At 42.5% G+C, this 16,110-nt stretch overlaps 1 protein-coding gene across 1 annotated transcript in view; it reads left to right on the top strand.

The window, feature by feature from the left end:
* The window catches only part of MYCBP2 (MYC binding protein 2, E3 ubiquitin protein ligase), a 243,252-nt gene that overhangs the window by 57,350 nt on the left and 169,792 nt on the right, over positions 1-16,110 (top strand). Inside the window, exons 3-6 of the mRNA XM_018565383.1 lie at positions 3,844-3,919; positions 10,685-10,900; positions 13,290-13,443; positions 15,630-15,826. Coding sequence (XP_018420885.1) covers positions 3,844-3,919; positions 10,685-10,900; positions 13,290-13,443; positions 15,630-15,826 — 643 coding nt within the window. The remainder of the gene's footprint in view (positions 1-3,843; positions 3,920-10,684; positions 10,901-13,289; positions 13,444-15,629; positions 15,827-16,110) is intronic.

Here is a 16,110-nt window from a genome sequence, read left to right as displayed (position 1 = left end):
GGGGGCGGGGGGGGGGGGGGGAGGAGAAGTCTCCACTGCTGTCTACTGTATTCGCACAACCAGCACCCACAATGGTTAGAATCCACAGTTTTATACTATGACAGAATCGCAAATAAAACAAGACTTTGGTGTTGGTCAAGATAAAAAAAAATGTAAGGGGAATTCACATTTCACCAAGTACAAGTAGTCAATATCAACATTCACATGACTAGGCATAGAGGAGTCTGATGTCCAAAATTCAAAGCACAGTAGAAGAGGTCAATGAGAAATGAGGTAGACCTGTCAAAGAAGGGAGAAAGACTAGGAAAGAGGAGGTGGGGGGAGACGGAAGAAAGTTGAAGAGGGAGAAAGAGAGGTGGAGCATGAGTATCCCAAAGTCAGTAGAAGCATGTATAAAATGCACAACTTCATTAGGGTAACAATACACAATACCAAATTATTATACCCAGTAACACTGTGCAAGTAAAGTGGTGTAAGTTTGAAGTCGATCCAGGGTTGCCATGTTTTTTTCAAACGGGGCAGAATTATCTTGAGTGGCGTATGTTGGTTGCTCCATCAGTCTCAAGTGATCAATTTTACAAAACCAATCCACAATACCACCACAAATGAGAAAATTGACCCCTATAACCACACCCCCTCCAACAGGTAGGTGATGCTGTAGGAGAAATGGAGCTCATACGTGCAGGAGTATAATACCGCTGGGCTAAAAATTTGGAAGCAGATTCCACGATTTGATTACTAAGAGGTGAGGAGTAGAATCCTGTCGGATTGATTGTTCAGCAGATAAAGTGGTCGAAAACTCAGTCTCCCATAGAGATAAATCAGATGGAGGAGCGTTTGATTTTGTTTGAAGAAGTTAGTACAATTGAGAAACTCAATGCCAAGCATGTTCGCCCAAAGATTGGAGAGTTTCCAGCTGGTAGATATCAGGTTTGGAGCTAATTGACTCCGGAAGGGAAAATGTGAAATGTAGGATCTGTATATAATGCCAAAAGTCCAGAGGGTGAACACCCCACTTAGTATGTAGTTGTTGAAGTGTTAACATCTTTGTACCCATAAATAAATGATGAAGTCTAATTGCGGGAGCGGAGGTACAAACTTTTAAACCACTGTGGTGCAGACCTGGGGTTGCATGAGTGCCCATACAAGGCATCAGAGGTGAGTTATAATGACCGATGAGTGCTGAGGGCACTGGAACACACTGTATCGCAACATGGCTGGGTCCCTCCATTCAGGGGTGGGAGGAGGTGTGGTGGTGCAGTTAATTCAATGGCACTGCAGCCACGCCCCCCTGCCGGCAGTCCAATTGCACGCACTAGAACGCCTGGCACATCGGTGCCTGTGTTCCGGTTCAGTGCGATCTGCAGAAATAGTGCTTGCAGCAGGGAGCCGGACGGGTTGTGATACAGTGCGTTTCAGAGGCTGACCGCTCTGGAACGCACCGTTTGTGGTGCGAACCAGCCCTTAAACAGAGATCGGATATTTAGAGATGGCTTGTTTTCGACCATAATGGAAGTTAGTGTTTGCATACACTGGACTTGGGCATCCTGTCACCATATGGATATTGGTTTCAACAAAGCATTACATCCTCTCCTACGATGGTGGAGGAGGAGTTGGGATACATCTATGTACGGTTCTTCCTAATTGTCCTCACAGATGGCAGACAGACTTTTCCTAAGAAAAAAAAATATATTGGGCCCCGTTCACATGTAGCGACTTATTGCGCGATTTCACGCATTTTTGCTGCGCGATATCGCGAGAAGACGCCGGCTAATGATAGTCAATGGAGCTGTCTTAGCTCCACGTCGCGGTCGCAAGTCGCTTCTACCGGACCCTTTTTTCGGCGGATTTTGCTCGATTTTGCTTTTTTTCTATGGAGCCCGACGGAGAAGGTCGCGCTACCGTCGCTGGAACGTCGCCCCGAAAGTCGCGCTATCCCGGCCGCTGCAAAGGTATGTCGCTACATGTGAATGGGGCCTAAGGGTTTGGCTGGTGGGAGGAGCTTATTAATGTAACCTTTTAGCGTTTCCAGCCCAGTTTTCTTTTTAGAAATGTTGAGCATATGCTGTATACAGAATTGTCAGATCTCGTTTTGCCATTTGAAAACCACCGGGATGAAAGTGATTGTCCTTGATAAAGGGGACCTTCTTTTCCTCTATATGTTCTACAGATAGGTGGAGTGACTTCTTTTATTTCCTGGTGACATTTAGTGATGGAATCCTTTTTATCCTCAGCATGTGCAGGGTTTTATCTGTGATTTTTCATGATTGGAATGTAGTTATTTGAAAATGGACTTTACACAAACAGATGGATTGAAGAAAGCTCAGCGATGTAGGCTTCTTGCATAATATATTGTTTACTTTGTGCATGCTGTATTTTCTACCTTCATCTGTTAGGTGCCATCTGCTTAATGTCAGCTATTGCTGTGAATAGCCTGTGTTGCTTTATTTCCCCCCCACAAATGTATGGTTAGTTTGCTTTATCTTCATGACACCTCTCGTTTTTTTCACATTGCTTTCTGTCCACATTTTTCTACCTGTCATTTGCAGCATTGTGGGAGGATTATATTGCACATGGACTACATTGATAATAGTTTCAGTGGATATCCATATTCTTTCCTGTTTTGTTGGCCATTTTTATGGCACATATAAATACAGAACAAAACGGATGGATGTGAGCACACTACTGCTGTAGGCCCATCAGAGAGTGGTTGCTATGGGACTGATTTTGTTGCTAGGCTCGCACGTTGGGAAGGGTTTGGTAAGGAGAGCCAAGACGCTGGAATTGTCTTGGACAGTGTTGGCTTGCATTGTGTTGCTGTAAAACAAGCAAATTGGTTTTTCTTTAAGTGCCAGAAGCTTTCTGACTCCTTCCTTTCCCGACAAATGGCGTTACTGGAACTAGATTGCTGTAGGTGCTGATATTCGTGGTGCACTTTCTGCAGACTGTTACACGGAAAATGTATGTGTGCTACTGGTTAACTTTTTTTATTTTTAGGAAAGCTATTGTAAATTTATGCATATACCTTTTTGTTCAAATAGGAAATAGAACTTAATGGGTAAACGCAGAATGGAACAGCCAAAATCTACTATATTAAAGTGGAAGTTCACCTTTGGAATTGGTGGATAACAACCATACAACACATGTAGACATGACGTAGATAGCATGACGTAGATGGTCCAATTAAGGGCCTGTTCACACCATAGCATGGTGCTAAACTTGCGGGATCCATGTGTTTAGCACATGCTGTCACACAGCGCACACTACAGCATGCTAGGTGCACTGGTGTATTGCTATTCATTCTCAATGGCACCTCAACACACCTTCCAGCGCGTATTGCAGTAACGTGTTTTATGCTGCCATGCAATGAAAAAAGTAACTCATGCAATACGTTAATCATATGGGAACGCACGTTATTACAGCCCTGTTTGCACAGGGGTGCGTTGGAGTGCTTTTGAGAAGTGGCAAGGCACCAGTGCATCTGGTTTGCGCTAAACACACAGATAATGTGCATATAGTGCAGCGTTAAGGTGTGAACAGGCCTGTAAGCCAATCAAGGTGAAACATTGCTTGGAATATTTCCCTTCATCATTTGTGGATGTTCTGGACTCTAGGTAGAAAGTGTTAGCCTGGACTATGGCTCATTTACATGTGTAGGGTGATTCTAAGAAACGGCTAGCTGTTGAGATGTAAGCAAATTTTACATTTATAATCGCCTGAGAATTTGTACAACATGTCTGATAACACTTCTAATAAAGATGCCTGTTTAACCAGCTTGTTTATTGCAAAAAGTGATACATCTATTGTAAAGTTTAATTTCCTTCTCTTTTCCCTTGTTTTTAGAAATAAGAAAATTCTTAGCAAGAAGAAACTAAAACGGAAGCAGAAGGCCAAATCAAAAGGGAAATTGCGAAGCAAGGTATAGATGAATTTGCTATCATGAGTTGTATTATGTTCCTTTACTTTGGTTATACAGCATTAACACATTAAACAATGCTTTTACTGAGCACATAGATCCTTTCACTGTCACCGAAAAGAGCTTACAATCTTGTGTCTCTACCACATTCAGACGCACTAGAGGCATTTTCTTAGGAAGATTCCACTCGTACTACTAGCAGGTTTTTGGATTGTGGAAGAAAACCAGGGGAAGCCCATGGAAACTCCTTGCAGATAGTGTCCTAAGTGGGGATTCAAACCCATGACCAGAGTATTAAGACAAGAGTGCTTAATAGTGCATTACAGTTTTTCTTGCAGTAAGATTAACTGTTTAATAAATGCCCTTTTAGCAACTTGTTCAGTAGTAGTAAATCTAGATCCAGAGTTATTAAAGTAAGCAGCTTTAGCCTATGTCACACTAGCAGTCATTTCGCTGGTGGCAACTCGCCAGTCACAGGATTTCTAGTGAGGGTAAAAAAAAAAACCTATTTGCCTGCTTTTAACTGTATCCCTACCTTGCTGCTGGACCACAAAGGTGTTGCTCCTTTGTCTAAAACATTGCAAAACCCACATGTTCACACTACCCCACTCATTACAATACATATCACACCATTAAAACGCTTAATTTTAGCGGGTGGGCATTGTAATGTGCTGTCTCGGCATATCAGTTATTTAAATTTTTTTACCTTTTTATTTGGCATGTACAAGCTGTACACTCTATTCAGGTTCCCGGTCACATAGCGGTGAGGTGTGGTGTAGGGCTGCAACTAATGATTGTTTTCATTATTGATTAGTTGGCCGATTTTTATTTTGTTCGATTTAATCAGAGAAAAAAAATTTAAATACCATCCTTAATTTAAAAAGAATATATACAAATGCAGTATTAGAAACATAAAGTTGATTTCAGAATAAAACTACATGCACATTTTTTTGCAGTCTCACTGCACTGGAACGCACGGCATTGAGATACTAGGTGTTCCAGTGCGGGCAATCACACTGTGGGTGGGAGGCGCGTTTGGGGTGCCATTGAAATGAATGTCACTGCAACACACATCCCGCAACAGAATTTGTGAGGCCGAAATCGAAAATGACTTTTAAAAAAAATATATATAATTGTATTGTAAACACATGGCACTTGAGGGCCGGTGCACACCTAGGCGCGACAGCCCACCGCGCGGCAATCGTGCACGATTCCGTGCGGTCAGGAGTCGCCTAGGTGTGCACCGATCGTGCTGTGGGTGCCATTATTTTTTTTTCTGCAATACACGCCGCGTGGCTGTTTTTAGCCGCAATCGTAAGCACACGTGGAATCGCAGCAGGAGAACGCGCTTGCCGCCCGGCGCAACTGGGGTGCTATTGGAAAATAATGGCACCCACGGCGCAAACGGTGCACACCTGGGCGACTCCTGACCGTGCAGCAATATGCGTGGAATCGTGCACAATTGCAGTGCGATGGGGTGTCGCCTAGGTGTGCACCGGCCCTGAATAGCTTCAGCCAGGGAATGACAGCTGCAAGTGGCAAGATTCCGCAGACGGCAGCTGAATGTAAATGGAGCAGGTAGTGGGCTGGTATTGGCCATTTCAAATTGCAATAGCAGGCTGGCTATTGCATCCGCCCACTGCTTGCTGCGCCCTCCTCCCAGTGGGGAGGAGGAAGCTAGGGGATCCAACCAACTAATCGATAGAATAGTTGACAACTATTCTCATTGATATCGATTAGTTGGATGCAGCCCTAGTGTGGTGCCATCCAGAAAACTGCATTTTTTCCGGGTTGCACTGCTCATCACAATCGTATTATTATGTGAACAGGGAACATAGAAAACATACGCACTGGCCAAATGCTGTTCACTTGGCATTCTCGCCTCTAGAGCCAAGGAGCATAGGAATTTCATCCCCATAGTGTAAACGGTAGCCTGAGAGAGTGACACCTCCATGGACTGTGGGCAGTGGAGAGTGACGCAGTAGAAACAAGTGAGCTTTTTTGTTGTTGTTGCTGGCATGTTTCTAGGCCCCATAGTTTACTCGAACTCTGATTCTGTTTTCCTGAGTTGTAAAAATCCATATAATACTATCGCGTAGGATCATGTGCTGCGAGTAAGGTAATAATATATTAGGGTGAAAAATGATAATTGTGGCTTTTACATCCAAGGTCCTAATATGTTCCTGTTATGGAGGAGAGCACAGTTAAAAACAATGTTTACAAGTTGCTGAATGTGCCATGAGTTGTAATAGGGTAATATAAAACTGTACCTACTCTGTGGATGGTTGGTATTGTCAGAGCAATCCAGTCATCCTCTATTTGTTATTGTGACAGGAGTGCCTCTTGTCCTTCCAAACATGCTTTGTTCCTTTCCTTTTATCTCATGGTCTGGAGCAAGTCCTTATCCTGGCCAAAGCTTATCTAAATGTTAGTATATCTGATACTTGTTCATTGTGATTTTGTCACACATGCTGTGTGTGTAAATCTGAGACTTTAAACAGCAGTAACTTTTTTTGTTTTTTTTAGGGAATCTGTAAGAAAAAAAAAATTAAACAGGATTGAAAAGCCTTAATATTAAAATGAACACCCTTTATCTTCTAGATTCTAGTTCCTATGTAGTGAATCTGAACCTGTTTAATCTCCTTGCAAGCTGTGGCAATGCCCTGGAACTATTATGCAGCCCAGGAGTCTGGAGCTGTTCAAATTGTGTAAAGATAAGCAATTACTCCACTAACCTTCAGCTAATATGCTGTCCATTATCTGATGGCTGGAGTGTCTGCCTTCCCACTTCCATTACATCATGTTGCAGACAGATATCCAAACTGAACATCCTGCTTTGCTGGAGATATATAAAAAGAAACACCTATCCATTCAATTAGAATCCTGACCCAGCCTATGAGCAAGCTTTGCCACAATTCCACTGTATATAGTCATATCTGGAGAAATTAAAGGGCTGATAAGTGCTTAATATTCAGTTTATTAATGACAGGGGTAGTTGTTGGGGAAGTTATAGATAATGAGAAGTCCATGATCACGTTTTAACCCTTTTGATTACTACGGCTTTTGTTCTGTGGATATAGGCTTGCGCATTACTATGCCATTTTTGGTTGGTCTTACAGTTTCCATTAAGGCCACGCTGACATGGTCTGCAGTCTCCATTGTCTTCTTAAAAGCGATCCACGGTGGAGCAGCAACTGCCCGGCATTCAGTAGGCAATACTACCCAATGTGGATTCTCTATTGCAATACTGTGATGCAGCCGTGTACCCACGCAGTTGCAGTTGTTGCGTTTGTCATGCAGGGCCGCTTGTCAAACGCGACATGCTGTATATTTTTTGCCATGGCGCAAAGCATCGTGCCCATGCCAATGTATACAGCACTATTCGGCTGCCAGGCAGCTGGGATGCAGCAAATCTGCGGTATAATTGTGAGATTTTAAGACCCCTCCCCCTTGCTGCCCATGTGAATGAGGCCCCAGTTCATTAAATTGGATATGTGAATATTGGTCTTGTCTTCAGCTACTTATCTGTCAAGATGTTTCTTGTTTTTTATGATAATTGGTACATAGATAATCCAGTATTAGTAGAGCCCAGGCTTTCCGAACCTCTTAAATATTTTTGTGGTGCATAAAAAAAAAGTATCTTGCTTTAAATCCGATCACTCGTGCTTCACTTGTGAATACGATCTCTCATGCAAATGCCCCATCAGTAGCATTAATGGAAAGTAATAATTTCTGCTGGTTTCACAGTTTCCAATTAATCTAAATGAAGGATTGGACGCAAGATTGTAGGTTCGATTGCTTACTTATGATTGTATTGGTAAATAATCGATCGGATCTTACTTTCCTGTGTGTTTTGCATAGAAACGGATTCATGGTCGGCTATAGATCGATTGCTCTTATCGGGTGGAATCAAAATCTAAAATCGATGCGTGCGTGGCCTCCATTATTTTATATCTCATTGGATAGCCAGCAAGGAGGACAGCCAAGACCTGGGGAAAGCTTGGGCAGTCGTAAGGTTAATCAGGGCTGTCGCTTTTTTGCTGGCTGCAGTGTAACACGCATTTTTCATGATGTTTTATGTGTGAATATGGTAATCCTTTCCAACACAGTGTGTGCAGTTAATGTTCAAATCTACAAAGGAAAAGTGGAAATATGTGAAAGAAGAAATGGTGACAAATTTATGCCCAAAGCATTTTAATAGCACTGTAGCCCTAATGAATTCCTCTGAAATGAGTCAGCATGTGAACTCTGTACTGTGAATTCTTGCCTGTACTGAGCCTCTACAATGAGACCATTTCATTAAACATGCTTGTTTAGTTTAGTTTCTGATAATATGGATGGTTTTATTTTCATATAGCATGACCCTTATGGTCTGTGCCACTGCAGAAATGTGGGTTTCCTAAACAGAACATGCAGTATTTCTGGCAGTTATTTGGACTAATTATTCTGCAAGTTATGTGCAAACAGATGAAATAATTGCAATTCCTAGTACTTCACTGTTATCATCCTGAATAAATTACAGCTGGTGTTTGTGTTCCTGGGAAGTGTGGGAGATGTTTCTGTTAAAGAGAAACTGCATTTTTGCACAACCGTACAGTTTTCTGTAGGAAAGGAGGGGCATCAATCCCAATATATTCAGAGCTCGTTTACACATACTGCCGTGACCTGCATTGTACCACACAGGATCAATGCAGGTCACTGCAAGGACACATTGGAAACCATTTTTTTTTCTATGCTTCCCATTCACATCACAGTGTGGGTGTGTTGGCCGGTGCGCTGTGATAAGTGTGACAAGTTTCAGTGTGTATAATATAGGGTTATTGCGAATATGTTACCACCTATGTTTTACAACCTGGAGCAGAGGATAAGTTATAACGTCTCCTCTGCTCCAGCTTGGTGTTATGAGAATAAAGAATAAAATAAAGGAGGAACAAGGGGTATGTGAAAGAAGGTGCAGTTTGAAGTAGAGTGAGTGGAAGCAAGAAGGGAACGCTGGGGGAGGGAAAGTAAGGTGGCAGTCTCATAACAAGCACACGCCTGACATTCATAACTACAGTAGGATGAGCAAGGAAGGGTTCATTGACATGCTTTCACAAGAGGCCCATGGAGACGAGACCTTTAGGAAAGTATCGTGCTTCTCATTTGTCCTAAAACCATGTAGTCAGGTCTTGACCTCACAAAAGGGTAAAGTTTAATATTTACAAAAAGGGGTAATAGTTTAACTGCAAGGAAAACAAACGTAGTTAGTTTTCATTGGTATTTATGGAGATATTCAAAGTGGTTGTGTAGGAGGGGCATGGATCTCTTAGTATACAAGTGTGCAATCGAGTAGATCGGAGCTGAAATGCCTGTAATGAAAAAAGGGCATGTCCACCAAATGTGTTTCACGTTATGAACCTCATCACAGCCCCAAAAGCACTTGTTGGAGGCAGAAGTGAGCTATCCTGGATGGAACCAAGTTCCTTTTTAAGATGTTTAGCCAGATTTGTGCTGTTTCTCCTTTCACTGGTGATTCACAGTGTAGGGGGGTGTGGGAAGGGGGTAAGTGAAAGTGGAACTTCAATAGAGAAATAAACCGGTTGCCTTGCCAGGCAGGGCTGTGCTTTGTGGTAGAGCTGTGCAGAACATGTAACAGGACAGAAATCGGAACCTTTTGTTGGGTAAAACAACTCCATTATATGTAATTCATCTGTATATTTAGATGTTTGCCTAGAGTGCAGCTTTAAGTTGCAGGTCATTTGTATTTCCTTTTTAATAAATGAGAACTATGAGGTGAGTAGTTTACACTGATCCTCATAGTCGAGCCGACACTAACACGTCGGTTCTATTGATCGGGAAGTGAGCCAACACATACCGTCGCTCGTTCAGCTCCCAATCCTCTCCCCGCAGAGAGCGGTGCCCGCTAGCCACCGCTCCCTGCAGGGATTCCCCCCTAGACTCTCCGATACTCCAGCGCTGACTGGAGGAACGGATGGGGGAGGGGGCGGCCACAGCTGGGTCTGCCTCTAGATATGCTGAGCCTGCTGTCAATCAGCCAGCTGGGTGGATCTTGACAGTGTTGTTGGGATCCGTCCCGGCTGCGCATTGCACTCAGTATATAGTGAGCAGTAGCTCGCTATATACCGAGCTATGAGTCACGGGAAGGCGCTAGTATGTGTCCTCCCGTGACCCTAAAGAGAACTATGGGATAAAAAGGTTACCCCATAGTTCTCTTTTTTAAAGCTTTTTTTTGCCCTTGCTTGCTGAAAAATCTTACTTGCTTTTTCGGTCTATGTAATGTGAAGCAGGAGCTGTAGAGTTATGTTTACCATAAGTACCCTGTCTGTACTGTGCAGCAGATCTGGGTTATCTGTTGTGAGCTCAATGTGTACACCGTCCTAACATAGGGTTAACAACCTTAAGGCTTGGGTGGTACATTGTTTGTTAATGCACTTAAAACAAAAAACCTGCTCCTCAGCCTAATTGCTCATTGCAAGCGATTCTAAACAATCGAAACTGCCTATCGAGTCCTATGTTTAAACCTGCTAGAAATATATTTCATTATCTTTAGGTATGTTGTATGAACGGGAACACTGTGACAAAACATAGTGAGGTTTCTCAAAAACACTTTGGGTAGTGGCTCCTAATTTCTCATGCCAGACTGCTGTTTTCGAGAGATTAGTCCAGGGCTGCTTATATTTATTTAGTGACGGGGTCTTTGTTACTTGCAGTTGTTTTCAAATCCAATGCAATATTTAGCGTTATGTAACTTTTTTTTTTTTTTTTAAGGCTGACAACCTGGAAAATGCTCTTTTCATACCCGACCTCAAGCTCTACAGTAACCCTTCAGCATTCAATGTTTATTGCAATGTCCGTCACTGTGTCTTGGAATGGCAGAGGAAAGAAACCTCCGTTTTATTATCCTCAAAGAACTCTGTGCAGAGTGGGGAGTCAGACAGCGATGAAGAGGAGGAATCCAAAGAGCCACCTACTAAGCTTCCAAAGGTAAGCATTTACACTTGGTTAAAAAAAAAAACATGAAGTATGGTAGGCCCATTAACCAAAAGGGTGTCTAGAGATGGCAGGTACCTGCTTTACTTAGTTTTTGCTCTTAGTTATCCAGCACATGAATTTTTAATACATTTTAGCCTCAGTGTTTGTTCACACCATATACAAGTGCGTTCCAGAGTGGTTAGCTGCTGAAACGCACTGTATCGCATGGTAAACCCCCCCCCCCCCCCCCCTGCGTTCTGGGGCGGGAGGGGGTGTGGCGGTCTAGTGCGATCTGAAAAAATAATGCATGCAGCATTTTTAAGATCGCACAGGATGGTAACGCAGGGATTGTTTGTGCGTTCTAGTGCGGGCGTTCGCACTACGGGTGGGAGGCCTGGCTGCGGTGCCATTGACTTCCGGTGCAGTGACACGCCCCCTCACCCCAGAACACTATGCTATACAGTGTTGCAGCAGCTAACTGTTCTGGAACGCACTGTATTTGGTGTGACCAAGCCCTTAAACTGTCCATGCACAGAATGAAATTCAGCTGTTTCCTGATAAATTGGCTTAAGTTCGATCTGGGGGGAAAATAGTTGGCCAGTCAGCTGCAGTCACTGTTCAGGTATTCTGATAGCCATGGGTTACATAGCGTTTTGACTTGTCTGGATATATTTAATGTATGTATTCCAGAATCCTGCTGCACTCCTTACCGGGTATCCCGGTCAGCGTGGGTGCTCGAAGTGATCGCGGATGGTGCCGCCAATACTGAAACTTGTTAAAGATGTCACCAGCACACCATATTAAAGGGAAGAACACGTCTGTTTATTGACGCTTCATGTCAAAACAAATTTGCAATGTTTCGAGGCCACACAGGGTCCCCTTCATCAGGCCACACAGGGTCCCCTTCATCAGGCTTAAAATAAGCCTGATGAGGCGGACCCTGTGTGGCCCCGAAACGTTGCTATTTGTTTTGACATATATGGTGTGCTGGTGACATCTTTAACAAGTTATTGATATCTTTAATGGTGCTTCCTATGCTACCACTAAGGCTCAGTTGTGGGGCTGAAATGCATAAGAAATGTATTGATTGTTTTGTTTTTATGCCTTTTTGAGAATAGACTGATCCCTTTTCGAGTTTCAGTTTTCTATGGACTTCCTATGCTGTCACATCTTCCAATAAGTTATAATAATGGACAGATGAGGCAAAAGTTAAACCTTTTAGTAAATGCATACAGTGTTTGAGACCAGAACTTCATCCCTGGATCATGTTGGAGGGTATATTATCATGTGTGGATGGTTTGCTGCTTCAGTGTCTGGGTAGCTTACCGTCACTGTGGGAACAACATATTCTGAGTTCTACCAGTAAATTCTGCAGTAGAATATGTGATCTACAATAAAAAGAAGTTGGGTCACCTCAAACAGAAGTAATTGATTTTTTTTGAGTAGGTGAGCCAGGACTTTCATTGAAATTCTGTAAAGAAGTAATTTGAATAAAACAAGGCAAAACTAAGGTGTCCTCAAGCTGCTCCATTTGGCTACCTGTCAGGGGCTGTAGTGCAGCCACTGTCTAGAGCTACATTATATGCTGTTAAGATGACTGCTGATGTATTCCCATGACAGCAGTGTAGCCCTTCTCCTGAGATTTAAGTGCAGGTCCTTCATGCTTTTAGATATGTCAGGACATGAAATGAGCTGGTGCTTCAGTGTCCATTCCTTCCTGTGCTTCAAGGGGAATGCTTTTTTGTATTGAGCCATTTGGCTTGTCACATCTGGCAGCTTGTTTTTGGGGCCTAAATGCGTTCGCGGGTTCTGAATTTACCAAACAAGCTTAAGAACTGAAGCTTCACTTTTTATTCCGTGGAACATTAATAAATGAAGCAATTAACTTACATAAGTTGTAAAGGTCTTTTAGGATCAATAAAGCCATGGCCTGTATTGAGCTTCTCATTCATGTGCTGATATTTTTTATTTGTACAGTAGTCCAATAACTTTGCATAGCCCCCAACTTACCTTGGCTTGCTGTTTAGACACACAATGTATATGATTGTTCTTTCCCTGTATTCATCTACTGCTCTTCTGATTCAAGCTGCCTTCATTGTGCACAGCAACCCTCCAAGGCCTTTCTGTCAGTTACATTGAGCTTTTTGGTTTTCTATGTTTTTTTTGTTTGTTTTTTTTTTGCAATAATTGGCCAAGCTTTTTTTGCGGTGGATAAAAAGGTTTCTTGTATGTTATGTTAATCTAAATGTGGTATAAAGAAACCGTAAATACTCTAAGCAGGAGCATCAGTGCAATGTCTTCTGTGAACCTGTTATGTTATGCTACACACTAGAATTCATTGTTCGTTTAATACAATATTGTAATAAGTGTACTATGTGTTCCTTTTTTGCTTTCTCCTCAGATAATTGAAATTGGTTTATGTGAAGTGTTTGAATTGATAAAGGAGACACGCTTTTCTCACCCGTCACTGTGTTTGAGGAGCTTGCAAGCTCTCCTCAATATACTACAGGGTCAGCAGCCAGAGGGACTCCAGTCCGAACCCCCTGAAGTGTTGGGTAAGATTAGATGCAAGCCAGAGTGCTCTTGGCTTTATTGTATATTGTCAGTAGGTACATATCAGTGCTGGCCAAATGCTCAAGACTTAAGATGTCTTTGGGGTCTATTTACAGCATGCTAATACTAGGGAGTAAAACACAGGGCTGTAATGTTTTGTGGTTGGAGACTCACAACTACACATACAGTGGAGGATCATCAAAGTATCTCTGTCGACCTTCTTTTTTTTTTTTCTTTCTCTTTTTTTTTAGAGGTGAAAAAGGTTGAAGTGCAGAAAAACAGAGTTTCTTTAGATGTTGTATTTAACAGGTCCTACAGTTGTCTCTATTCTTGTTTTTAGTGAATATTTTTTAACTCATGTTACCGGGCTTTTATTGGGTTCTGCAGTTCACTTTTCTGCAGTCCAGTTAGTTTAAGCCCTCGTTCACACCTGAACGTTTTGTAGCGCGTTCTACGCTCGGCGAACGCTCTACAAAACGCTAAACAATATAAATCCCATTGTATTCAATGGTCTCGTTCCCACCTTGGCGTATTTCCGCCCGTCCCTAACGTGCTACAAAACGGCCCACGCCTGAAAAGGTACAGGTACTACTTTGGGCCGTTTTGTTGCGCGTTTCCATTGGGATACAGCCAAGTATACAGCGAATCGCGGTAAAAAATGCGCGACGGTCGCGCATATGCAATACGCCAAGGTGTGAACGAGACCTAAGAGCTTGTTCACATCATGTCCAGACCGGAACAGTTGTTCTCGGACCAAATATGCATCCCAATGTATCTCTATATGGTATTTCTGGGCTCTGTTCTCACCACGCAGTCCGTTTCGGATCCGACAAAAAAAATACTGCTAGTCTCATTTTTCTCTGGTTTGCAATACATAGTCATCAAAAACGCATGCACCTGAAAGCCCATTTTAAGCTAAACCCCTCCCTCCCCCCCCAGTCAAATGCTGCAAATCGTGTCAAAACACAAGGCTCCGTGTTCCAGATCTGGTCGGCAAAATGGTGTGAATTTGGCCTAAGCGGCATTTTATGGGCCTATTCTATGGAAGCTATGCACCAGAACACTCAAATGAGGGTGAACGACTAGTAACTAGTGTTGAATTTATGCTTCTGCAGCACGTTTGCTGACAATGACAAAAAACAAAAATTAAGTAGGCAGGAGATTCTTGTACTGCAGGTCTACTAGCAGAACTCCTTCTCCAGCAGGATCTCAGAAGAACAAGAACCTGCACAGTAATTACATCAACAACTGTTAATGTGGAGCTCAGGGAGACACTTGAGATCTGGTGAGAATTGCAGTTGTCATGGGCAGGCTTTGCCTTCAATTATCTTACACGGCAGATATTCAGCTACAAGAACAGGAGTGCCTAGTAACTGCGACAGGCTAGGAAATGCACAGCAACTCTTCATGTGGAGTTTCAAGGAAAATTATAGATTTTTAAGCCTTTTGCTAAACCACAATTATCCTTGTTATATATGGCAGCAAATCTCTACTTTTTCAGTGTAGGTCTGCTTTTACTTTGGATTTCTGGTTGTTTGCTATTGCTCTGTGTTGTCTTTAAGAATAAACCATTACTTATTTAGGGCTGGTAATTATTAAAATGTTCCTGTTTGATTAATTTTTTTAATCGATTAATTTCGTTTTTTTTTCTTTTTTACTTCCACCGCTCCAAGCTTTCTCCTGTGATGGACTACAACCTCAATACAAACTAGTAGTCCCATCATTGGAGCCATTTTTAAAAATGTATTTTATTGTTTATCCGATTAACCGATTAATCGAACTTAATAATCGGCTAACTAATCGATTTTGAAAATAATCGTTAGCTGCAGCTCTAGCTATTTCACTTTGCAATAGCCTATAGCAAACTAGCTAATGCACCCGCCCCCTACTGCTTTCAATCACCAGAAGAGGACCTGATAGAAAAAAAATCAGGTCCCCCCTCTGCTGATTGACAGCAGCAGTGGGCGGGTGCATTAGCTAGTTTGCTATTGGCTATTGCAAAGTGCGGAGAGGTGAGTATGGATCAAAAGAACTTTGATCGATCAAAAAAATTAACGATTAATCGAAGGATTAATTCGTTAATTTCTGCAGCCCTACTTAATTTAGATCATTTTAGTTTGCAAACTGTTTATACATAGCAGCAAACTTACTGTGTTGATACCTTACTTCCGATGTTTTCTGTTCACAGAATCTCTTCTTCAGCTTATTCTGGAAATCACTGTTCGTAGTACAGGAGCCAATGACACCACCGGACAGTCGCTAACTGCACTTTCCTGTGCCTGCCTATTCAGTCTGGTGGTAGCATGGGGAGAAACAGGAAAAACTCTTCAAGCCATCTCGGCTATTCTTACCAACAATGGCAGCCATGCATGCCAAACAATTCAGGTATTTTTTTCCCATTTCATTGAAATAATTGAGTGGTGGTATAATGAAATGTTTAGAATGTTGACTACAAGATACATTTTAGGTACTTGGGTCATAAATTGGTACTTTTGTTTACCTTCCAGTTACATGGATGTGTCTCCCATACCCTTCTAGCATACAGCGACATAAAACTGGGAGGTCAATTAGAACCACAAAAATAGAAGGATATCAGAAATGGTATTTATTTAGAGCCATGGACCTTTGTGGCGTCAAGGGAGGGGGGGGGGGGGGGGGGATACCAGGGA

Source organism: Nanorana parkeri, unplaced genomic scaffold, assembly GCF_000935625.1.
Source record: "Nanorana parkeri isolate BGI_ZX_2015 unplaced genomic scaffold, ASM93562v1 scaffold838, whole genome shotgun sequence".
Lineage (NCBI taxonomy): Eukaryota > Metazoa > Chordata > Amphibia > Anura > Dicroglossidae > Nanorana > Nanorana parkeri.
This window is presented reverse-complemented; position numbering and strand designations above follow the sequence as displayed.